Source organism: Marmota marmota, unplaced genomic scaffold (assembly GCF_001458135.2).
Source record: "Marmota marmota marmota unplaced genomic scaffold, marMar, whole genome shotgun sequence".
NCBI classification, from domain to species: Eukaryota; Metazoa; Chordata; class Mammalia; order Rodentia; family Sciuridae; genus Marmota; species Marmota marmota.
In genome coordinates this window covers 38,365,325-38,391,187 of record NW_026000093.1, presented here as the reverse complement: position 1 = coordinate 38,391,187, position 25,863 = coordinate 38,365,325, and the positions used below count along the sequence as shown (strand labels likewise).

Genomic DNA, 25,863 nt, shown 5'->3' with positions numbered 1-25,863 from the left:
CTCTGGCAAAACAAGGTGCTAACATGCCCACTACACCAAAGATCTGCCACCTTTGTGTCACTATCCCCTTCTTTATACATTACTGCTTTGACTTATTCCTTAGATATCCAATTGCACTCTTATTAAAGGGGTTCAAACGGCAGGTAGGTGAGCATCTGTCAGAAATGTTACATAAAGAATCCTTATGTTGGCTATGAGATTGGAAATCTATTAGTGGTTCAGACTTTAAAAACAGGAAATGACTCATGGGAAATACAGTTATCAACTTTTAATTTTGCTAAGTAAGGTCATTTCAAAAACTACACTCCCAATTACTACCAGTATAATTTCATAAAAGAAGGAACATTTTAAATCCCTCTGCTAAAGAACATAACCTATGAGTAAATTTAAATTGAAATATGCCTCATGAAAACTTACCATCATATACTAAATTTTGTTTTTTTGCCAATGAGACTAGCTTACAGACCAGCATTTAATTACCTTGTCTACAGGAAATTCTCAAGATTCTACTTAAAAAATGCACACTATGTTTTTTAGAAATATGTACCAAATACTAAACACATAGAAACTAGAAGAAGCCAATCAAAATAAAAAGTAGCAATGAATAGATTAGAAAATTGAACACTGAGATAAAACCAAGACCAATAAGATAGCTAAACACATACAAAGTCTAATTATCAAGGAATAAACCAAAACAGGGAACATAGGGGAAACTGTATAAGACAATGTCAAGATTATGACTGGGGAACTGGGCATTTTTTACTTAAGACAAAAAATATGTTTGTAGACCATGAGGAGATGATTGTGGGTAAACAGAAACAACACACGTCCCATCCAAAGCAGACCACAAGTACTCAACTCCTGTTGAGTGTTGCTATGAGAAAATATTTTTTAATTTTTTTGAGAAGCTAGAAATATGGACTTTTGAGTGAAATCCCCTGTTCTTAAATGCTACCTACTAATATTTTTTTTTTCCTTTTTAATCACTACACAAGCCAAACAAAATATGCCATAAGAATGTTTGCCATATTTTATCAGATACTCCTTGGTACTTCCTTGGTCTCATATCAGACTAGCTACTGAAAATTCCTTTGTGCTGACTACCAATGGCCATAATGAAGCCCCACCTCTTTCTAGCATCTCAAGGCGCTGCTTTATGAACCACCTTGACAGTTTCAGTTTTCCAAAAGAGATTAATGTCCTATTATGGTTCTGCCTCCCTCCTAGTGGCATTTAGGCCAAAAAAAATAAAAACAAAAACACCCAAATAATAAACATTATTCTCACAAACATCACATAGAGAAAATACTAAAATGTTAGATGGATTACCTAAACTTCCCTATTTATCATTAGTTCTTTTACTAGGAAAATATTATCATTCCTATTTTATAACAAGCCAACTAGATCTCTGAAAGATTTGTTAGTAAACACCAAGGTCAAGATGTAGATGCAAGTCTGATCCCAAATGCCACTATTTCCAGCACATGTGACAATGCTTAATAATGTTCATCAAATATTCCAGCTCCCTCACTTCAGATCACACGGAAGGATTGCTCTTCTGGGCCTTTTCCTATTTGTGCAAGGCCATGTGATTGACTGCTACAAATGAATGGAAATGAGATGTGTTTCTTCTAAGCCAGATTTGTTTGCTGAAGTGAGACCTTCCAGAATGTTCTCTTCTAAAGAAGTTTGAGGGTGATAATGCCAATAGTTTGGGCACTCGAGTGTAGAATCATGGAGTACAGCCCAGCCAACTTGCAAACTGTAGCAAACAAGAAATATTTCTTTGTTAGTATAAGACCCCAAGATTTTTAAGTTGTTAATCACAGCATAACATAGTCTGTCCTGAATGCTACTACCAATAATCTCAGAAGCCAAATAATCACTAGAGGATGATATGGAAAAGGAAAAAAAAAAAAAAAAGTTAAAGCCTACTGAACTTTTCAATGATTCATCTAAAGTCCATCATTAGGTAGTTGTCAAACTCATGAAATGCAGATGAATAACTAATGTGCCCAAAATTTGTTCTAAATTAATTTCCTTAGAACTTTGCAACATCATTAGCAATAACATATGATCCAATAAGTGGTTCTTGACTGGGGGCAATTTTGTCCCCAAGGAAACATTTTTTGTTCTTAAAACTAGAAGAAGGTGCCAGTGGCATTTAGTGACTAGAGGCCAGGGATGCTACTGAACATTTTATAACACACAGGAAAACCCCTATTACAAAAACTCATCCAACTCAAAACATCAACAGTGCCACTGTTGAGATGCTGATCTAATTGTACAAAGCCTTTACAATTTCAAGCAGGGGCCATGGGGTGGGAATGACAAATGGCAGATTCCAAAACAGCAACCTACTTTTTAAAATGCAGTTATATTTTTTGTTCATCAAACTCATCAGGCATTAGATTCTTATTAATCCACGTGTTTATACTGTATTGAGTGAAATTATAAAGAAGGGTGACAAAAAAGAAACTGCAAGAAACAGAATAAGTCATTGTTTTTCAGAGAATTGTTTAATTCAGCACCTTATAGAAAGGTAGTGATTTATTTCAGTAAGTTACATTAGTCATCCTGAGTATTCTAAAATAAGACAACTATAAGCATTATGGTCAGTCTCTTAAGGCTTTTAACTTTTTAAAAATCTGTATACTTATTTTGGTTGATCCTCATATTTTGTAGATTCACTAAAATCAGACATTGTCCTAAGTGATGCATAAAAATAAACCAATGGTAGAATGCTATAGGTTGAGACTTCCTTATATGAAATGCTTGGGATAGGAAGCATTTTGGATTTCATGTTCTTTCAGATTTTGGAATATTTGCCTAATTGTGAGATATCTTGGGAATGGGACTCAAGTATAAACACAAGATTGTTTCATGTATACCTTATACAGATTTTATATAGCATGTCATTTTATAGAATATATTTAATAATTTTGCATATAAAAAAGTTAATAATGTGGATTTTTATTGGTACTCAAAAGTTTTGAATTTGGGGGACACTTCAAATTTTGGATTTTCAAACTGGGGATACTCCACCTATATTAGAATAGAAAATACTCTTGGGTTCCCTTTCTCCCTTTAACTGACCAAAAGAACTAAAGAATTCATCCAAGTAAATTAGAAAGCAGACCTTTAGTGAGGAAGCACAATTCTGTCATTTCCATCTCTCTATTCCCAGCCTAGCGGCAACTCCTCAATCATAAACTTTCCTCTCTACCTAATATCCTAAGACTATCAATAAACATTTATTAAGCACCTAATGTAGGTTAGGCAATGTACTAAATATTTTGACACTGGTCAACAAGTTCTTGTTTATAAGCATTTAAAAGACTAGGGGGGAAAAAAAACAGAACAAATGTTCAATAAAAGTAACTAATTATAAGTACATAGGTACTAGGAAGAAGTATGCATTAGACTGTCATACCTAACCTACCTCAGGTGGGAGGCATGAGGGAATGTGTGCTTCAGGGGATCCTTTTTAAGCTGAGACCAGGAAGACAACTAAGCTAGGTAAAGCAGATAGACTGAAACATTCAATTCTGAATGGTATGAACTACCATTTGAACAAGGCCCACAAAGTATGAGAGAACAAGGTGGGTTCCCAAAGCGTCACAGTGATACTTCCTAGAACTTGTATTTAAAAAAATCTGGGCATGGTGTTGTGTGTCTCTAAGCTACTTCTGGAGGTTGCAGCAGAAGGATCTCAAATTCAAAGCCAGCCTGGGTAATTTAGGGAGACCCAGTATTAAAAAAAAAAAAGAATGAGGACATAGTTCAGTAGTAGAGAGCTCCTGGGTTCAATCCCCAGTACCCTCCTCACCCCTCACAAAAAACCATGAGTTTAAAGATGAGATGAATAACAACTATTTAAATTAGACTTAAACTAAGAGAGAATAGAAAAGGGAAAAAAAGAAAAAAAAAATGAGAAACAGGGAGAAAAAGTCATTCACATTTGTTTAATAAATGTTTTAAAAAGTGTAAAATCACTAATTAAGGTCTCAGAAAACAATTAACCTGCTTCCTCAACTAGTTCATGACAACCTGTACCAGGAATTGTATAAACAATTTATTGCCAACACCAATGTGCACAAGCTTCTTAATGCTTCCATTTTTCCACACCAATAAAGTTTATTCTTTAGGATATGGAGGTGCTGGGGGTTGAACCCAAGGGTACTCTACCAATGAGGAACATCCCCTGCTCTTCCTACTTTTTGAGACAGGATCTCACTAAATTGCTGATGCTGGCTTTGAACTTGAAATTCTGCCTCAACCTCACCAGCTGCTGGGATTACAGCCTGTGCCACCATGCCTGAATCTTCTTTTTTGACACTTGTGAATCAGAAGAATTCATTCATCCTAAATAAATCTTCTTCATTATTCTAAAAAGTTCTAAGCTCCTACCTGGTTTCTAAGTGCCATGGAGATTACTGTATTATCTCCCTCCACCCTGGGCATAATGCTGTATTCATATATTTATTGCAACTTCCTTAAATGCAAGAATCTGTGATTGCATTGTTCTTAGTTATGTTATATCTGAAGACAAAACAAAGGCTGAACAAAATTCTAAAGCAAAATGTGTTTTCTGTTTCTGAATTTTAAAAATATTGAAGAATGACAATGTGAACAAACAAATATTGATTTAATTCATTCATCTTTTATTCTTTTGGCAAACATCAGATAATATGAGCAAAACTACATTGCTCACAATAGTTACACACACACTTTTTTTTTTGCTTTATACAAGCTGTAAACATATTTAAGTGGATAAAATTCTTGGCTAAAGACATATTCCAGAAATGACATATAATTTTCCAAATTAGGACAAAAGAAAGCTTATGTAATTTCCATTAGACCATCATCATACAGCAAACCAAATTAATATATGCTGCTTTTTCCCCCCCTCTGTAGTGCTAAGGATTGAACCCAGAGCCCTGCACATGCTGAGCAAGCCCTCCACCACTGAGCCATATCCCAGTATCATATGCTGTTTTTAAACTAATATCTGCCATTTGGGGGTGGGGGTGGGGAAGAGCTTTTTTTTTTTCAGTTATACAAATATTTATCTGTAGTTTTATAAAAAACAGCTAACCATACAAATCTTGTTCATAACTGTACTGACCCTTTAAATTTTTTTAAAAAATTAAAAAGGTTAGCAGAAAATAAGATAAACTGGGGATGCAACTCAATAGTAGAACACTTGCTTTAGCAACTCTAGGCCCTAGTACCTTAAAAAAAAAAAAAAAAAAAAGAAAGAAAACCATATAATTAAGAATATTTTAACTCTTCTTGTTTAAAAAAGAAAAACACCAATGAGTTATTTTTAGAATACTTGATGATGGTGGAATTTACAATAACTAGGTTTCATAAAATTTTACTATTTCTTAATGCTGATATTTTAAAGTAACAGATTTACTTCAAAATACACCCAAAGCATTTAATATTCTTGGTTTCCTTCTTTTATAAATTTCAGATGCCCCCAAAAATTCAGATTAAAGGTAACAAAACAGGTAGCCTTTAGAATATATTGCTTGGAGGCAAAATGTACTTACTTGCTCTAGTTGACCACAGTCCTGACCAGCTTCCTACAGTGTTAACTGCTGGCCAGGTGTGACTGAAGCCTTTTTTTCTTTGATATTGGAGATTGAACCCAGGAGCACTTAACCACTGAGCCACATCCCCAGTCCTCTTTTTATTTTTTTTATTTTGAGACAGGGTCTCACTAAGTTGCTGTGGCTGGCCTTGAACTTGCAATCTCCCTGCCTCTGCCTCCCAAGCTGCTGGGATTACAGGCATGTGCCACCAAGCCCAGTCTGAAGCCATTTTTAATATTATAAACACAATATTTCCTCATAAAAATTATAATGGAGCAAAAATTCCAATGTTATAATAACATTATAAGTTCCCAGATACTTGTTTGATTTTCTCATACACTGTCATTTACCTGACACATGATAAACAATCAATAAATACTTTGTGAATGAAAAAAATTCAAATGTTATAAACTTGATGCTAAATCTTACCCCCTTATATCTTATATTTCTAACTTGGGAAAAACAGATCAAACCAAATAGATCTCGTTTTCATAATATTTCCTTACATAATAAATTATCAGATACATTTGTATATGTGGTTATTATCTCTTAGAAAGAACACTATTGTGACTGATCTGAAATTTAAAATTAATAATTCACACAGAAAACTACTGCAAACTTATTTTACTATGAAATTCTTGGTGCCCAAACAGTGGCTTTCAACTCAACCCTTTATACAACATAAGAATTCTCAAAATAATTGAGTTGAAGAAAGTGGCATTAATAACAAAATAGTGTCAAGGGCTTTTATCTAATCCTAGAGAATGAGCAGAAGGGGACAGATCTTGTAAGACAAACTGGAAAAGAGAAAGAACGTGAAGTAAATGTGGCCTTGGCACCTTTTGCACTGCAAAATCCTCAACTTGCAGAAGGAAAAGAATGAGAGGCCACAAAATGTCAGTTAGTGGTAAAGGATGCAGGGAAAGCAAAACAGCTGAGTAGTGAACAGAAACCACACTAGAAAATACAAAAATAGGCAGTTAAGAAGATAATCGAGAGACGGCACTAACTCCAGCCTGAAGTTCAGGAACAGCAAAGAGTAATAAATGAATTAGACAATGCTCTGTTATGTCTTGTTAAAGTTATACACAAATAAAAGGCAAATCTCTAATCTTTAGAGGTTTAAATTTGACAGTGAATATCTATTTACCTTTGACTTTGTCTCATTTCTTTAAACTTAATAACTGAATAAATATTTAAAAATTCTTAATTATTAAAGCAAGCTTCCTGGCTGCACTGACACGTTACATAAAAACTTCATCCCACTAATCCCATCAACACTAAGGTTACTGCAGTCAAGTTCATTTTATAAGCATTGATTAAATTTGCCATCACAATATCACTTTATTACAATGACAGAGAATGAGTCATTTCACTTCTAGAAAAATTACACTGAAATTTTCTTTGGAAAATTTTAGTAGTGGGACGAAATTTTTAAACATTTAAAAATGTATCCTTAAACAGAACAAAATATCCAGGATGCTATATAAATAAAAATGATAAAAATGTATCAGTAAAAAGGGTATGACCTTGGTTTATAAGTGATATTCTCCACATCAATTTTTAAGTTTCAAAATACCACTAAGAGGATACTGGTTAAAGTTTATCTCTGACATATTTCTAAAAAGCCTGGTAGTAAGCTTATTTTTGAAATTGATTTAAGGTAGTTGTGTTTTCAGTAGCATTTAGAACAATTTAGCACTTGGTAGCAATACTCAGATCGGCACACTGTACTAAAACATAACTGTGTGACATTTTGTAAACTAGCTGCAATTTTCAGTAGCTGTGTTCACCAACCGTGCAACAGAATTATAATGTTCTCCTAATCCATATGCATGTCTCATATATCTGAAATGAAAAAAAATGAATAGTTTTGATTAATTTATTACATATAAACGCTTATTATGCACATAAAACCAAGTACTGACAGTCCACAGAGGTATCATTCAATAGACTACATGATATTAGTTGAGTTCAACACTATTTGACAAGTATTGTCAGTATTTGACAGGTACTGTCAACAAGTGGTTCAATCACATGAGGGAAAATGGAAAGGCTGAGATGCTAAGTATTCAATAAGCTTAAATTTTTACCTAAACACAACCAGTAATGACTACCTTAGCAAGTTCAGCTAATTAATAAACATTAAGACAAGAATAAATCCTCTATGTTGTACTTCAGAGATTTCTCAATCCAAAACTCTTTACAATATGAAGGAAAAAAATCTCTAAGGAATAAACAGGCAACATTAATAAATTTCAGCTTTTTCACGTGTTGGAACTTTATAAACTAGTCTTAAAATTTTGTAGCCTTTAGGAATAACTGCTCTTAACTCATGACCAAAATAAATCTCTTGAGGTTTAAACAATTACCTAAATCATATTTATGGACAACACTTGCCTTTAATCTAAGATAAGCAGAATTAATTCAGCTAAAGACAGTGTTGATTAATCAACACATATAACCTAAAATCTTTTTATAATTTTTTGTCTTCATTATAAAAATATAAAACAGTAAAAATTTCAAGGTACTTACACAAGTATTAATGGTTGTTTGGAATATTCTTCACCAACTACAATAGCAGGAGAATCTGCCTGTATTATCTCTATTGGTGTTTGTAAAATGTGAGACAGAGCTCTTAGCTATGGGGAGAAAAAATGCATTAGTAAGGAAAATAAAAATGTCAATCTTATCCCAATCATAGACTACTAAAGTACATGCATATGTTTACACAGTCAGAACAAGCGTGTGCTCTGTTCCTAACCTGTAGTGGACAAATAAATATTTGTTAACTTAACAAATAAATATAATACTTATTAAATCAAAAGCATGGATTCCTTAAACTCTGGCTACATAAAAGTTTTATAAAACCATCAATGTCAAAGTTAGTAAGGTGGTATGATGGGTAAATTGAGTTTAATATACTGGTCTCTATTTTTTAATACACATGAACATTTCCATAACAAAAAGAGTTTCTGCATACCAATGCTTAAACACCAGACCAAAACAATAACAATTGGGGAGTAGGGAGACACAGGGAGTTTATTTTTAAAAAACTTTTCAGATGGTTCCAATGGAAAACCCATGTTGAGACCCCCTGTTCTATAATTTTCAAGGCAAGTTAGAAAGAGATATGTATATAAATTGTACTGCCCTGTCAAGGAATTTCCATCTGATGAACATATGGACAACTTTAAGTAATTCCACAATGTAAAATGTAAAATCAAGAGTGTAAGGCCTGATGAATACATTACTAATGAAATTTAATACTAACATTTTGTATACTTACTATGACTAAACACTCTAAGCACTTAAACACTTTATATGTATTAATTCATTCAATCCTCAAAATGACTTGATGGGATAGGTACTAGTGTTGTTGTTATTGATGTTTGTTTTTTAACCAGGGGGTTGAACCAAGGGGTGCGTAACCATTGAACCACATTCACAGCTCTTTTTATTTTTTATTTTGAGACAGGGTCTCAATAAGTTGGTAAGGCTGACTTTGAACTTGCAATCCTCCTGCCTCAGCCTCCTAAGTAGCTGCTGGGATTACAGGCATATACCACCACGCCCAATTACTAGTGTTATTTTAAAAGAGCCAGAATCCTAGGCAGAGAAAAGTTAAAAGACTTGTTAAAGTCAAACATTAGGAAACTAAATGACCATGCTGAAATGAAGAAGTCTGAGTCTAGAGAGAAAGTTCCTAAATAAATCAATTATTGCCAATCTTTGATCACAGTACCCTTTATTTGCCACTTTATAAGAACATTACATGAAGAACACAGTCCTTATATAATTTTGAAAAAATGTAAAAAATTAATTCAAGAATATGGAAAGAATTCTATGCTACACAGTGGCAAATACAATCCCATGCTCTATTTTGTAAAACACTCATTTGAAGCACATATTTCTTATGTCTAAAATAGGTTTTTAAAAACTAATACGGAATGAAGAATACAAAGCAAGCTTTAGAAATTTTAATATCCCTTCTAACTCTTCAGAAATAATATAATTTCTAGTTAAAATAAATCCACAGATAATTAATGAGTAAATATCCTTCAATGGATGTTTTTAAAAGTTTTTCTCAACTTAAACAGTTGAATAAACCTCCAATACTCACAGTAATGAAAGACATTATAAGAAAGTTCAAGCATTTTTATTCTAATACTAGTCAAAATACTACTATAAAAATTTCCTGAGTTTCTGAGACCCAGCAGAGAGACATACAAAACTAATGAGCATGGTTCCCTCTGGTGGAGAGGTACAAGTATAGCACTGCTAAGAAAAAGATCTGAGAAACATTCCTTTCACATCTTTGAAAAACTCAGTTCCTAAAGTGAATATGTAGAGCCATAGACTACTCAAGACGACTAATCACCATTATACAATGTGATTAATAATACTTCTAGTTTCATCCCTCTGGCATTTTAGATTACGAACTTTTATGCAGGTACTTCTTTATTTAATGTTCACAAATGCTTGATGGAGTATACACAGGAATCATTAGGCATATTTGATAATTAAGAAACAAGCTAAAGAAGTTAACTGACAACCCTAGGTCACATAACAGAGAAATGGAAGGGAGAAGTTAGAACTTCAACCCAAGGCTAGACTTCTTAGCTTCTTTCTGATATCCCAGATTGCCCATCACCACTGGGTCTAGTCAGGTGTTTTATTTTGTTATAATGAAACAAAGTTAACAGTAAGAGTTAAGAAGTAGTGATAAAAAGAACTCTTAATAGATCTTTATAAGTGACTGAACATATTGTTTTCTTATACATCAATTTTAATGCATCATCTAGTGCTTTCAAGTAAGTTAACTACCAATTAGGAATTCAAAACACAATTTTAATAGATGTGTTTTGGAAAGAGTTGACTTGTAATTTTACATAAAAATCATTTTCTATATCTAATATTAAGAAGTTATTGTTCTAATAGTGATGTTCATCAGCTGAGCCATTTTTTATAAGTCCACAATATCAAATATATTGGCACTAGCAGCATCACAAATGAAAATACCATTCCACCAGCTTCTCCAACACAGAGATCTAACACTGAGCTCTTAAAATGAAATAGTGTTTCTCTTACTTAAGGTAGATACTTTAATCAAAGGCAAAAGAATATTAACACCCTATTTCTTGATCAGTCAAGAAATGGCAAATATACAAAGAAAATAAATTTTCAAAGAGAAATTGGGATCAGGTAAAAAATGTCTTAAAATTATAGAAGGGATTCAGAAATGATTTAACAATGCACAATCACTATAAATAATTTCAAACTTACCTCAAGTTGGCCTCCCCATGCAGCTGTGTTTACAATATCATCACAGTACTTTTCAAACTCTTCTACAGAGAACAAATCAGAATACTGCACTTAATAATTTTCACACCTCATATTATAAGGGTTCTTTTTTACAGCTCCCACAACCCCTGATGAAAATGCCTAAGTCATGAACATCTCCCTTCCCTACCACCTCCCTCCAAAATTTAATCTACTTCCCAGGTCCAGATTTAATTCATCTCACTTTTCCACCACCATTCTATCCAAGAGCAAAACAATGAGTTTCTGCTTTTCTCCCTCAACTTGAGGCCCAGAGACCAACATAAGAAACCTACTTTTCTCTCTTCATCTAATGCAATAATTCTCAAAACTGCCACTATATTCACTACCTTGACATGTGTTTTGAAGCCCAAATCTGCACACAAAAGAATACCATGAAAGACTAAAATATGTAGCCTATCTATAATTATGCTTAACCCCAGGAAAGTACAAGTGAGTTAAACTCCTTTTCTGGAGACAGCATCAAATAGTATCTCTACCTCTTATTTCAGAAGCACTTAAATTATTTTACATCCATATCAGTTTTACCCAAGGAAAGGGATTTTTGGATCAGCTCTGGGAGGAGAAGTAAAAGACCTAATCTGAATTTACCATGGGCATGTTTTATTTAGACACTTTTTTATACAGCATGTTAAAGTGAAATACAAACATCCTTTCTGCCCAGAAGAGGGAAAGAGACTACAGGCATCTAGAAGAAAAACATGTTCCATGTGTTTGCTTCAATCACTGTTAAATCCTCAGTGCTCAGAACAGCACCTTGCATCCTGCCTGGTATACAGTGGGCTTCAAAGAATATAAACTGAGTATAGATAATGAACTCTTTTTTTTTTTTTTTTTTTGGTCTTTTTCCCTGATCAGCATAATGAATTTTTACCTCCTCTCAAATGTCCTACTATAGGCAGAATTAGGGAGTTTCAATATAAATAACTCAGTAATCATGTCAAAAATAAAGTATAGGACACTTTGTCATGTCATTTCTACACATATCAAAATAAAAAGCAAAATGCATTTTGGATGCCAAAGAAATCCTGGTTATTTAGAAAATAGCAATGACCTAAAACAGCAAGAGATATGAAGAAATTAGTTGGCTATGGGATCTGATATGCTTATAGTCATGTGTAGGCCATACTTACTAAAGGAGACCTAATCAACTGTTACGTGTTCATTCTCATCCATTCTGTATCATGCTCTACTTTCCTCTCTGGAGGGCAAACTCAATTAAAGGAAAGTCCACCTTAACCTCCCATTCTCCAACCTATCCTAGCCACATGATTTGCTTCTATTGATTACTTTATAATCTGTGATCTTCTCTCAAAGATTAACTTGCCTCTATTCTGTTTTTTGAGGTACTAGGGATCAAACCCAGGGCCTTATGCATTTTAGGCAAGCACTCTACCACTGGGCCACAGCCCCATCCCCTATTTTTACTTCCCTGAAACCCTTCCAGATAATTTACTTGCTCTCCCTTTGATTTAAAGATGCATTTTTAACTTCACTATAAATACTTTATATTAATTATCAGAAATATTGTAAAAAATAAAGCAGGTTATTAACTAGTTTATTTTTGGTCTAGCAAAATCAAATTTTCTCACATAGTAATCTTCCTAATTATAGTTCATTGAGAATAACCCAAATTTCTCACAGTATAAAATAAAAGAAAATTAATTTTCATAATCATTCTCAGCTTGTGGTCTAAAAGCCAGTACATCTAGTCACTGGTCAAAGCTTACCTCTCTATGCTTAACTTTATTAAATATGAACACAGTATTTTCAATAATAATGACTAATCCTATTCCTACTTTTATCTCATATAAAATAATACACAAAATGGTTTTGTATGTAAGAGATTTGAGTAAAGTAAGATATGATTGCATCTATTAAAATTATGGAAAGTAATTCTTCCTAAATTTTGTGATGTTTTCTCCTCATTAGGGCTGTATGGGTTCTTTTTATGCTCAGTACTAGGAAGAGCTTTATTTAAAAACAACCATAACCATTAATAAAACACAACAAAGAAAAATGCATTACCTGGAGTATACATATTTCCTGAATTAGGATTCGTTAAAAATGGCAAAAAGTCTTCCACATGGCTTTGCATATATTCAGCAGTTTGACTTCTTAAGGCAGCCACAGTCACAGCACAGTCCTGTTCTTTCAGTTGATCCTCAATGGCTCTATACATACAGTGGCCATCAGATGGAATCTGTTTAATTTCCAACTCTCTGGCTGCCAACATCTGAGCAAGTTTTTCACTTTCTACATGTCTAGCTCCAGATAAGTTCTCAATTTCAGCTTCAGCTATCCTTTCCTCCCGCTCCTTTTCCAATGCAGCTTTCTTTTCCTAAGATGAGAATATAGGAAAGTTAATTCATAGTAATCAGGACTAATTCTCACTTATTAAGGGGATAGAGATATGATTCTCAAAACTTTTTGCCATTTTTCTCCCTTCTCCCACAAGCATTATCATATTGACCATCCTGTCACTTGTAGAATATTCTACACCATAAATTCCTTTAAGTGCAAACTATTTTACTCACTTGATCTGTGGGCCCTATCATCTAGCTCTGTACTGGGACAAAAGAAAGTCCTTCCTATGAAGTCTATTTAAAAAACTAATACGGGGCTGGGACTGTGGCTCAGCAGTAGAGCGCTCCCCTAGCACCGGTGGGACCTGGGTTCCATCCTCAGCACCACATAAAAATAAAGGCATTGTGTTATGTCCATCTACACCTAAAAAATAAATATTTAAAAAAAAAAAAAAACTAATGCCAAGTTTCTAAAAATTTTATCTGCTGATTTTAAAGTACTGTCTTAAGATTGAGTCATCCTAGGCCTTAAAGTACTTCATCATATTCAAACCCAGGTTAACCTAAGCTTCTTAACTTATTACTCCACAAGTGCGACATAAATATGCTCAAAACTTTAGAAGGGTACAGGCAGACATTCTTTTTATCTAGCTTAAAAAAAGTGTACACTTATGTATATATGTAAATATATACATCTCTCTTTATATAGAAATATGTAAAGATCTATAGATATCTATACACATATACATATATACCTATACACAGATATACATACATATGTCTATAGATATCTATATATGTATACGCACATATACATAATTAATAAAGTAACTAATTAAAAAACTCCTATTTACAAAAAAATTAAAATACTACAGATAGATCAAAGTTCTCCTGAAATACCGTCATCCCAGTACTTTCTCTAGAGGTTTGGTATGTATCTTTCCAGATTGTTTTCTGATGCATTTTAATAAACACAGCATACTTGTATAAAATGTAAAACAAATGCTTTAAATAAATGCTCACAATTTACTTTACTTATTCAAACACCTTAAGAGATCTTCCCATGAGAGCATATGTAAGGATGGGGTTGGGATGAGGTCAATGAGAGATTTGTGACACGAGCGATATGGATAGGTTGGAGGAGGAAACGATTTCTGACAGCTAAACTAGTAAAGATCACAAGTCAGACAGCACTATGTTTCAAAGGTAAAAACAGTTCACAAAGCTAGAGTACCACATTAAAATGTCAAGAGATGATATGGAGGCTAAAAAGATAGGGATATAGTTAATATATATTAAGTATATTACAAAGCATAAAAAAAAAATAAAAGAATATATACAAAATATCTGTAGTGCTTTTTTTTCTGGATGGTAGCATTAAAATACATTGTATTTTAGTGTGTGTGCTTGTATCTATGTGCTTTTCTTTAGCTTCTAATTCTCTACCCTGAGTTCTTTTATTTGTACACTCAGGGAGGAAACTGGTTTTCAATTTAAGAGAATAAAAATAGTTAAATCAAATTCTACAAATCTTCACATTTGTAGTGAATCACAGTGAAGGAGTTTGTAAATCAAGAGTAGAAAAAGTAAAGACATCCCTACTTTTAGCTCTAACTCCTCTTGGGGCTAAAGAAGTGAATGGGAAGCAAATTTCAATTAAGTCACTGCCACATTACTTGTACTATCTGTCTGTTATGTGCCATGTTAGATGATCTTGAACTGATTTCTAAGTTCCCTGAATCAAAACAGTAATATCTCTCTAACAAAACACAAGCCTGTTTAGGATTTACCCCCCAACTTCAACAAAGACAGAGGTTAACATGAACTACCTATCTACAATTATGAATCACAGGGCATAATATCTTAAAACACAAGATGGCACTATTACTTTATAACAAGCTAAGAGTTTCAGAGGGGAGAGGAAGAGTAAGCACCTTGGATATCATCTAATCTAAGCCCCCCCCCCCCAATTTTCCTCTTCCAAGGAAACAGATGCATAAGGATTTCCAAAGCCATATAGTTGGTTAGACCAGAACAGGGGCCAAGAACAGAAAGCTCCATCTATTCAGGCATCTGAATCAGAATAAGAGTTGGAACAGATGGAAGCTGAGTTAATGATGTCATGCACTTTTTTGCTGGAGGAGTAGAACTTTATTCTATACACAAAACCCTAAAGGTTTCTAAACTACTAATCATTTTATTTTTTTCCCCTCATGTTTTCCTTCAGTATTCCCAGGTAATTGGGTTTTCTCTCTAGTATACTGGGTGGGAAATCTTTTGCATTCTTTTCTTTGCAATGTAGTTTCCCAACAGCATTAGACATTCGTTTTTTACACATCATACTGGAGAGAGAACAGCATCAATGACATTAAATGAAAATGTATATAAGATAAAAATAGCATGGAACATATAAATATTTTTAGAATTCAATTCTAACTTCTACTTTGGGCTTTTGCCACTAAGCCAAAAAGCATCCAAGTTCTTTGAAGTACTAAAATATTCCTGTGTCTTTCCAGATTAAAAATAAATGATGTGCTCCACAATATTCTACAGTATTCTTATACAATAAATCTTCAAACATTTTTTGTTGTGGTTTCATACAAAATTGTATCTTTTCCATAAAAAAAAAAAAAAAAACACCATTAATTAAGTGATTTTTATTCCTTGGTATTTCAGCTAAAAGAAAGGTTCCAAATGATATAATACCAATTGTCCATCCTGATTTTGGACTCCATTTCTGTAAGTATCATAAACATTTAGGGTTTTCTGTTCCAGAATTCCATTAACATAACAAAGTATTAAGAAACTGGACATTACATCTAGGGCATTTTTTCTGCCAACTGTTAAGCAACTAACTATAAAAGCTACTAAATTTTATGACAATATAGCTGAAAAAGGTATTAACTTTAATTAGGAGAAAAGCAACACAAATTTTTGAGAAAAGTAAGGGAGTTTGTTTTGTTTTTGTTTTGTTGCCTAAGAGTCCAGGTAGGGATGAATAAGGAGAGTTATAGCTTTATGTTTTCTGGAAAAAAGTAGGCTATTGTAGGATGTATCAATTAGTAATCAGAAGTAATTCCCAAAACACAGTTATGCTGCCAGCACACAAAATTTCTAACCTTTTGTTTTTAATCTATAGAAACTAGGTGACAACTGTGAAGCCATCACTAAAAGAAAGCCTATTACAAATAGAGAGCTGAATTAGACAATTTCCAAGACAGCATGAAATCTACATTTCATTATTCTTTTTTTTTTAAATAATACTTTTTATACCTTTATTTTGTTTATTTAGTTTTTTTTTTTTTTTTAATGTGGTGCTGGGGATAGAACCCAGTACTTCATGCATGCTAGGCAAGCGCTCTACCACTGAGTCTCAATGCCAGCCCTACATTTCATTATTCTTTAAAATTCACAATCAAAATATTTGATCTACAATCAAATTCTATACAAATATGAAAAATGTTTGACTATGTACAACTTAACCAACTTCCAAACAAAGAGCTCTCAGATTTCATTTTTTTTTAAGAGACATACTATACTGTGCTTAACACAGTGAACAACACTTTGATTTGTTGAACCATTAGGTCTCCAGGCATTGTGTTAAGGGTTCTGGCAGTATATTATTTAATATTCATAATAGTCATAGGAAATAAGTATTATTTCCCCTCATTTTAGAAACATGAAACTAAAGTTTAAAGAAGTTAAGACTCTTGTAAAGCAAAAACAGTGAATGAAATAAAAATCTCATGTGGGGCTTGACATGTGGCTCAGTTGTAGAGTCTTTTCCCAGCATGCATGAAGTCCTAAGTTTGATCTCTAGTACTGCAAACACACAGACACACACACTAAACTCCAAGCTCAACTAAATTACACACTACTAAAATGCAAAGACAGCTTTCAAATATGTATTTCAATCCTAGAAAACATCAAGTATTAGTAAAATAATATTTGGAACTAAAAGAATTGGGTTTAAACCTTTTTTTCCCCCAAAGTAAGAGCCTTAACTATCCAATCTCATTCCCATAATATTAAGATCATTAACTCACTACTTCAAATAAATAAGTTTCTCTTTAGCTCTTTATAATACAAATTTCATTCCCACATTTGTTCTTATGCATTCTATTTCTCCTATTTGAAATATCCTAACTAAATATTTTTAGTTTTTTTTTTTATTTTTGTATTTTCTTCAAGTTCTAAATCATCACTTAACATAATGAAACTTTCCCTTCTCTGAATCTTTATTGTAATTAACCATTACATAAATATCCACATAATTCTGTGAAAATTTTTTATACCTATATTTCTTGTTTAACTTCTAGGTTCAAATCCTTCCTTCATTACTTAGTACCATAGTTTTTGAACCAGGGTTATACATCACAATCACCTAGAAAAACACTCTACAGATTCTAAATTAAGCCTGGGATAATACATTTGTTAAACAAACACAATTCCTTTGCATTCCCCCTCCCAACCATCACCTTCCTAGAGAAGAGTAAACTGTATTTCCTATAAGTGCCAATTCACTGAGCACTAGCACTCTTCCCTTCTCTGAATGTTGACAGTACATATAAAATATACATCCTGTGCTTGCTCAGCTCATTAATACCTTAATAATCTTAAATGTGGCAAAGGCCCTTCTCCATCTTAATTAGCCAGAACTGGATGAGCACTCATTCTTGACCCTACTAACAAATGAGCTTTTCCTATCTACAAGTCTTATTTTAGGCCTATATTTTTCTCTATAAAAAGAGAATAAGAAATTCTACTTCATAGGATTATTGTGAGGACTAAGTGAGACTGCATATTTCACATAAATAGCTTGACATAGTATCTGAGACACAGCAAGTCCTTAATAAACCCTGACAGGAACTACTTTGTATTTTTTTTTTTTCTATTCCCTTCTTATACAACACCTAAGATAGTACTAAGCCTGCAACAGCAACATTAACTTATGTATTTGGTGACATGGCTTTCATACCCGTCTCTTCTGTGCTTTCGATATCCGAGGAGGCTGATTTTCAAGTGCCAAGTTTGAAATGTTATCAGCAATAGAATCTATCTGAAGGAAACAAAAAGTATTAACAAGTCAATTAAAAATACTTTAAAATTATTCAAGCATTAGGTCACTAAATTATAATGAAAAATCACATATACTTCCAATTGATATTTCACATTTGAATAGCAGCACTAGACATCAAATTAGATAATACTGTTTGTCTCCTTTCTCTATTTTTATGAGAGAATTTATTAAGAGTCCCAAGAAATCTCCTTACTGTTCGTCAAAGACAATGGTTATTCTACATACCTTCCTTCCTTCTTGGAATGTCTACTCCATTAATCTAAATACTGTACTTTCTATAATTGCCAATTCATTTGAGCATTGGCACTCTTCCCTTCTCTGAATGTTGACAGTACGTATAAATTATATGTCCTATGATCGTTCAGTTCATTACTACCTTCATAACCTTAAATGTGCCAGAGGCCCTTCTCCATCTTAATTAGCCATAACTTGATGGCACTCATTTTTGACACTATTAATAAATGAGCTTTTCCTAGCTTTTGCTATCTACAAGTTGATAATTATAGGCAGAAAATATTTATAGTACCATTAGATATTATAACTAATTTTAATACTCAAATGGCTACATATGTATTTGCTAAAGTAAGAAAATCAGATTCTTCATTTCTTCTATTAGAATGAATAACTAGTATTTAAGTATCTACACATTAAGCTAGTTTTTAGTATGACATATACATAAAACTCAAGGCCTCTAAGACATGCAGACAAAAATCTCAAGAGGCTACATCTCCCAATTTATCAAAATATCAAAATCAGATAAAGACTTCAGAGAGTGGTTACCAACTTGATTGAAATTAAGAATCTTAAAAGGATTTTTCAAGATTCTACTAAAAGTCACAGCAATATTGAAAACAGGCAAGATACAGAAAGGCATTTGAAAAACAAAAAGCAATGATATAAGAATTTAGGTAGGGTTCAAAGAGAAAGCTTGTTTACTTTAATGAAGAAGATAATAAATCAAAGTAGAATGGGAATTTGTATTTTAACAGGTAAATATGTAGCTTAACCATCAAACATTTTTGTCCTTGGAAACCTGGGGACAAATCTCTATAATGAAGGCCTAAGAGAGGAAACAAAATTATTTTGCTAACAGAAGTGATTAGAATAGTATAGTAAAGACGATTACGAATATCACAATCATGACAACACGATTAAACACCTGGAGAATCATGCCTTGTTTTCTGTAGATAAAAGTAATTATAGGACAAAGAAGCCCAGGATCCTGTTGACAGGCGAATAAAATTAAAAAAAGAAATTGAAACTATGTTTAATAAAAACTACTGTAAATCAGTATAAATTGCTTCCCTTGTCAACATCAAAAATGAATCAAAGAAAATTCAATTGTGGCAGAGAAGATTTTATATAAACATAAGAACTTCCTAACCACCAAAAATGGTGAGGTTCTAGGGTCTATGATCCTTTGTATGCAAAACCCTTGCAATAAACTGCTATACTATACAAGCTATGACAGTATTCAGAATAAGATGGTTCTGATTTTGACCTCTGCTTGGCACTTTATAGCTGTTGTGACTTCATAAAAAAGTTTTAAAATCTCTAACCATCTTTCCCACAGGAATCGTGGTATTATCTACACTTGATTCACTGATAATATCATAGAGTATTACCAAGGATTAAGTAAAAAAACACATGTAATATGTTAAACAAAGTGGTTGGCACATATAAATTAGCTACAATGATAAATATTAGTCCAAATGATGGAAGTTAGCCTGTTTACATTTACCCAAAAAACATCAGTAACATTTCATTTATTACAACTTATTCATAAAGCATTTTCATAATTTAAAAATGATTTCACATTTGTTGTCCCATTTGATTTTTATAAGAACTTGTGATTAGACAGCAGAAGTATGTGTCATATTACATGTAGGGAAATTTATACTCCAGGATAAGGAACTTTGGCCAGGTTAGAATCTTATACTGTGGCAATTCTGAGACAAGAAGTCTGATCTTGCAACTTTCATTTGGTGAAGCTTTATCAATCTGCTCATTTTCTGGGTAAGTAAATAGATAAAGAAATGTACCTTTCTTGTTGATTTCCTTTACAAAAACTCACTGTCATGTTACCCTGGCCTCAAAAATATTAATAAAAAATTATGCATGAGTATTACTGAGTGACTTCATTTCTATATGAATTTCATGATTTTGTATAATAAACAGTTGTTTTCAAATGATGTAAGCAGAGATAAACATTATTTCACATGCCTTATTCTCCTTGCAAGTCAGTCTCAATTGCTCCAGTTCCTCTTTATGTTTCTGTTCCATTTCTTTTTCCAACTTAGCAACATCTTCAGTGAGTTGCTTCCTCCTTTTTTTGTCATTCTTGGGAACAGCATTCTTCATGCCTTGAATTTTGGCTACAAAGGCACCAAAACCATTAAGTCAGGAATAAGAGAAAATGGAAAACAGTAAACAAATAGATGGGAAGGGGAGATAGGTACAGAAAAAAGTAACTACAGAAGCAAGAGGTCATGACATATCAGCTACAGAGGCCCAGATGAAGCTTGAGACCATATAAGAATACAAAAAACAGCCTTAATAAAATCTTGAATTGGTGTAATTTATTTCGGGGGACAGGAGGAGGAAAATGGAAAAAAAAAAACAAACATTAAGTGAAGCAAGTTGTCAACCATTTAAGTATCCCTTCTGAGCCCTCCAAACTGAGGTGAGGCAATTAAAAACGCATCTAATGGGGGCTAGAGATGGAGCTCAATAGAAGAACCCTTACCTAGCATGAGCAAGGCCCTGGGTTGTATCCCCAGCAAAGTAAACACACACACACACACACCCCACTCATTAACCAGGGCAGAAAATGGGGAAGGGAGGCAGAGTGGAGTTGGGAGAGAATCAGATTTGGTCCAAGACTTTGTCTCCGCGGTATTCTCAGAACTAGCAACTTGGGAGGCACAAATTAGTGGTAGCAGAGTTCAGAAGAGAAAGCCTCTGAAGGCTGCGGGATTAAGGCGCCTCTGGTCGGGGGATGAGGGACAGAAAAGGCCACTCCTTACTTTGGGGAAATCTGGGAGGATCCAGGTCAGTCCCCCCTTCGGACTGCCCAAAACCGATCTGACCCGCGCCTTTCCCAAGCTTCTAAATTCCTACTTCCTATCCCATCACCTTGCAACTCCTTCTTCTCTTTGCGATGCCTTCTCATCAGCTGCTCCTCCTCATCAAGCTCTTCGCTCAAGTCTGATTCCATGACGACCGGGTCGCCGGGCACACGCGTTGGAGAAAACCTGCAGCACGAGCCTAGCAGACACCTTCCACCCCTCAACCCTCACCCAATGCTCCATTGGTCGCCGCTGAGACCCAGCCCCGCCTTCGAGGCGGCACCAGATCAGAGATCAGCCATTGGAAGGAGGAGGAAAGTTGAGCGGGGCTTTGCGCACGCGCACTACCGTGACCCAACTCGATGGGCGGGGCAGCGAGGGAGGAAGCGCGGAAGTGTAATCCCTAATTGACTATCGCGCTGCAGCCCCGTCGGCCGCACAGCTACGCGGCAGGCTATTGGCCCTCGCGGGAGGCGCGGGGAGATGACATAACGGGAACCATTTTGGATATTATTCAGTTTTGTGCGGTGCTTGGAAAGTACTTCGTCAATTTCGAACTTCGATGATTTTTGACTGCCTTTGCTCAGAAGAGCTGTTGGAAAGGTAAGAAAAACAAAACATTTTAGTAAAACCGTGGATGATTATTATTAATGGGGCTTTTGGGGCTACGTCCTTATACAATAGAGGATTAAGTTCGATTGTTTTTTTCAAGGTCGTAATACCGCAGTTCAGAAGAAAACCAACAGACCGTCCCAACCGAGAAGATGCCTCCTCTTGAAGCGGATATACCAGTGGTACCCGTGGAAATACAAGATATGGAAAGTATTAAGCGTCGTATAATAGAGGAGATTAAAGACCTGTGCTTAGTGATGAGGAAAGTTATGTCAGAGCACTTGGAAGGCTTCAGGGAGTTCGAGTTAACAAAAATGTGTAAGCCGGATTGGCCACCAAGTGAGACAACCAAAGTAAATGCCAAACAAGAGGATGTAGAGAAAAGGGGAGATGAAATCAAGACAAGAGGAGAAAAAGAGAATTAGAAGGGGGATCCAGGAGAAACAGCCTACGCATAATAGAAATACCCGAAACAGGACAGAGCAAATGAAGCTGAAATAATAAAACTAACTAACTAACTGAGGAAACTTTTCCAGAGTTGAAGGTCTGCAAATGGAAAAGGCTCACAGGGTACTTTTAAAAATTTAATGAAAAGGAAGCAACGCCTAGACATATTCTGGTGACTTTTTAAAATTTCGAGGATAAAGAAAAACTTACAGATATCCAGACAAAGAAAGCAGGTTACCGAGAGAGCTGCAAAACTCAGGCTGCCTTTAAGGTTTTTCTTGTGCAGTTCTAAATGGCGGAAGACAATGGAACGGTATCAACAAAGTTTTGTGGGTAAATCATTTTGAACCGGGAATTATATACCCTGCCAAGTTATTTTTTTTTTTTTTCTGTTTGCAGGCAATTGGAAGATAGATATGCAGAGGTTAAGAAAATATATATCAACTAAGAACCTGCTCTGAAAATCTTGCTGATTTACTGCAGCCGGTAGAGAATGTGAATTAAAATAAGTAGGGAGGCAATTGTATGAAAGAATTAATGGTAAGCATTAAAACTAGTTAAAGAGCATTGCATTTCCTTTGTTACATGTAAGGTAATAAAGCTAAATATAAAAATAGATTTGTAAGCAGCATGTAAAATTTTTAACTTTATAGTTTTAAGCTGCCAAAAGGCAAGCCAAATACTCAAATGTATTGGTCAAATATTGTTTTATTTTTGCCATGTAGTATTGTAGCTAAAAACACATGTTGTTAAGAAAGAAAAGGGCTTTGTCACTGTGGAAAGGACATGTACAATAAAATCTGACAAAAGTTGGAAAATGGCAGTTTTATTTCCCTATATGTTTAATTATAGAGTGAAAAACAAAAACTGACAAGTTTGTCCTTATGTATCAGTATCATTAATATTGATAATGTAGGAAAAAGTATTCCAAACCACTGGTGGGGAAGGCTAGATAAAACCTTGTTTGATATACTGGATTGGGAAAAACAATAGTTACTCTGTCATACAGTGGTTGATGTAAGTTAATTTGTCATGAAATTATGGACAAAAATATAATATATACATTCCAAGTCAGTCTATCTTATGCATCAGCGTTGCCTGAAAACTTACTAGAAGTGTGGTATGCTAGGTCAATAGCATCATGGTATTAGATTATGAAATACTAGCTAAACATCTTCAAGACTTTTCCCTTAGCACAGTGCAGCATACATTACAGATACTCCATAAATGTTAATCGCTATTGGTATTAACTAGAAACAGTTTTGCTTAAATAGTAGTATTGTAGAAGAGATTCTAAAATTTTAATCTATATTTGAATTAAAGATTTGGTCACATTTCCCAAATATTCCAGTTGTTAACTTTTGGGTAGACTTAATTCAATCCGTGTCCTGATATTTCCTAGGTTTCTGGATAAAACCAAAGATCTATCTATAAAAGTAACCAAAGACCTGAAGTAATCATCTAATTGGTGACATAGATAAATAGAAGTATTGGCAATAATTGCAACAGTAGCTCTAGTAAGTTATGAGCCTTTTTAAATTCTCCAATGATGATCTCTGAAGGTGATACCACCATTGTATTAGTAAGCATGGACTAACCCAGTGGTTTTTAAACTTGAGTGTGCCCACCAATTGCCTAAAGATTATATTAAGATGCAGATATTGATTCATTTTGTTTGGATTAAGATTTTTCTTCTAAACTCCTGTGTGTTGCTAATGCTGTCTTCAGAGTTCCACACTTTGAAGTAAAACAATATAAAACCTGTACTTATATCTATTGACCATGAAAACGAAGCTCAAAGCGGTAATTGGCTTAAGTCATGTGGTAAATATCAAAACCAATTCTGATTCCAAGACTAATTTCTTTCTCATAATTTCTCCCTTCCTTTCATCAATCCTACAGCATCTTTTCAAAAGATTGTTGTGAAAATAAGTGATATAATTATTAATTTGTTTGAGAAGGAAGAGAGCTCACTACTTCAGACAAGTTATACTGAAAATGGTGTTTCATAAAGAGGAGAAAATGAGTTTTGTTTGGAACATGTTAAGCAGGCTTTGTGAGAGCGACATATGTAGACAGATAAGACAGGTATTTGCAAATTAATTTCAAATTTCACTTTATTGACTAATACAATTTCAGTGTTAAGAAAAAAACAAAAGGAAATAAGAAAAGGAAAGGAGATTGAACTTTTAAGGAACACCTGTATATAATGGGTAGTCATATTTAGATTTGCACTTCAAATTGAATTAAATATTGAAAATAATGCATGGTAGTCAGTGCTATACACGAGTAATCAGAAGTATGGGGAGATTGTGTTAGATTTGTTTTTTAATTTATAATTTGTGACCTATTTTTAAAAACCTATAATGACATACCCATTTTTCCTTTATATGATTCAAAGTAGTTCACTACTTCGTATCTGTGTGTAGTTGATATCAGTGGTAATGTTCTATAAAAACACTCAAAAATATATTTAGTTCCTGGATGCAGTGGTGCGCACCTATACTCAACAGCTCAGGAAGCCGAGGCAGGAGGATCCCAAGGCCAACCTGCACAATTTAGTAACAACCTGTCTCAAAAATAATGTAGCTCAGTGGTACAATACCCTGGGTTCAATCCCCAGCATGGGGTTGGCAGGATGAGGGAGTGGAGAATTGTGAAATTATTGACACCTGAATCATGGCAACTGGAAGAAATACAGAATTGGATTCCTGGGAGCCTCCTCATATGATTTTTGTCAACCAATCAATACCTTGTTTCAAGAGAACCTTAAATATGTTTTTGATTCATTAACCTTGAACTCAGATCCAACGTTGTAACTTAGTCCATAACAGTTTTTCTAACAAATTATTAAGGTATATCATAGCCACCTTTGTGCTTAGGGGCAACTAGATAACACTGTGCTTGAAGGAGACATTTTAAACAGCAAAATCGCAAATATATATATATTATTGACTAATACAATTTCAGTGTTTGGGGCTGGGGTTATGGCTCAGTGGTAGAGTGCTTGCCTTGCACATGTGAGGCACTGGGTTCGATCCTCAGCACCACATAAAAAATAAACAAAATGAAGGTATTAAAAAATCTACCAAGTTAAAAAATATTTAAAAAAAACAATTTCAGTGTTAAGAGACCAAGTTTGCTTTTTATCCTGTTAGATTTCTTGAGCTAAATACACTTCTTGAAATACCATAGGTAATAAATATGTTTACAATCCATAAACAAAATAATGGTAAAAAGGAGAATAGAAACTGCTTTAACATTTTTAAAAAAGTATGTGCACTACATATAATAAATGGAATGATTCTCTTTTCTGAAATATTAATTTGGAAGTAGAAATGTACCTTATTTCCACTTTTCCAGTAAAATGTCAACCAAATAATCGAATCCCAGAGTCATCACAGCCT

At 34.0% G+C, this 25,863-nt stretch overlaps 1 protein-coding gene and 1 long non-coding RNA gene across 4 annotated transcripts; one reads left to right on the top strand and one right to left on the bottom strand.

Moving 5' to 3' along the window:
- Window positions 1–253: 253 nt before the first annotated feature.
- On the bottom strand, window positions 254–21,651 carry Otud6b (OTU deubiquitinase 6B). Of its 3 annotated transcripts, XM_048782778.1 has the most exons (9): window positions 21,465–21,650; window positions 20,553–20,704; window positions 18,228–18,308; window positions 12,972–13,284; window positions 10,887–10,948; window positions 8,136–8,242; window positions 7,398–7,448; window positions 2,362–2,478; window positions 1,641–1,762 (listed from the first exon to the last, which is right to left on the bottom strand). In XM_048782778.1, exons 1-8 carry the CDS (start codon window positions 21,544–21,546, stop codon window positions 2,376–2,378), a joined length of 951 nt encoding a protein of 316 aa, XP_048638735.1. In that variant the 5' UTR covers window positions 21,547–21,650; the 3' UTR covers window positions 1,641–1,762; window positions 2,362–2,375. The 3 variants fall into 3 exon arrangements, with proteins under 3 accessions (XP_048638734.1, XP_048638735.1, XP_015341437.2); XM_048782777.1 differs by lacking the exon at window positions 2,362–2,478 and having other exon boundaries at window positions 254–1,762; window positions 21,465–21,651; XM_015485951.2 differs by lacking the exons at window positions 1,641–1,762; window positions 2,362–2,478 and having other exon boundaries at window positions 4,644–7,448; window positions 21,465–21,597.
- A 193-nt stretch (window positions 21,652–21,844) lies between these two features.
- Window positions 21,845–23,274, top strand: LOC107142495. The gene is made up of 3 exons (XR_001503567.2): window positions 21,845–22,000; window positions 22,110–22,769; window positions 22,856–23,274. It is a non-coding gene; the product is annotated as an uncharacterized LOC107142495 (long non-coding RNA).
- The last annotated feature ends 2,589 nt before the right edge of the window (window positions 23,275–25,863 follow it).

What these genes read in the sequence shown, in the direction of transcription:
- Otud6b (XM_048782777.1), bottom strand. Translation starts at nt 21,546, where the DNA reads ATGGAATCAGACTTGAGCGAAGAGCTTGATGAGGAGGAGCAGCTGATG. An exon ending in CGAAAGCACAGAAGAGACGG is followed by an intron (nt 13,285 to 18,227) that starts GTATGAAAGCCA and finishes TTCTCATCTTAG; the next exon opens with GAAAAGAAAGCTGCATTGGA. An exon ending in CATGGGGAGGCCAACTTGAG is followed by an intron (nt 8,243 to 10,886) that starts GTAAGTTTGAAA and finishes TTCTCCCCATAG; the next exon opens with CTAAGAGCTCTGTCTCACAT.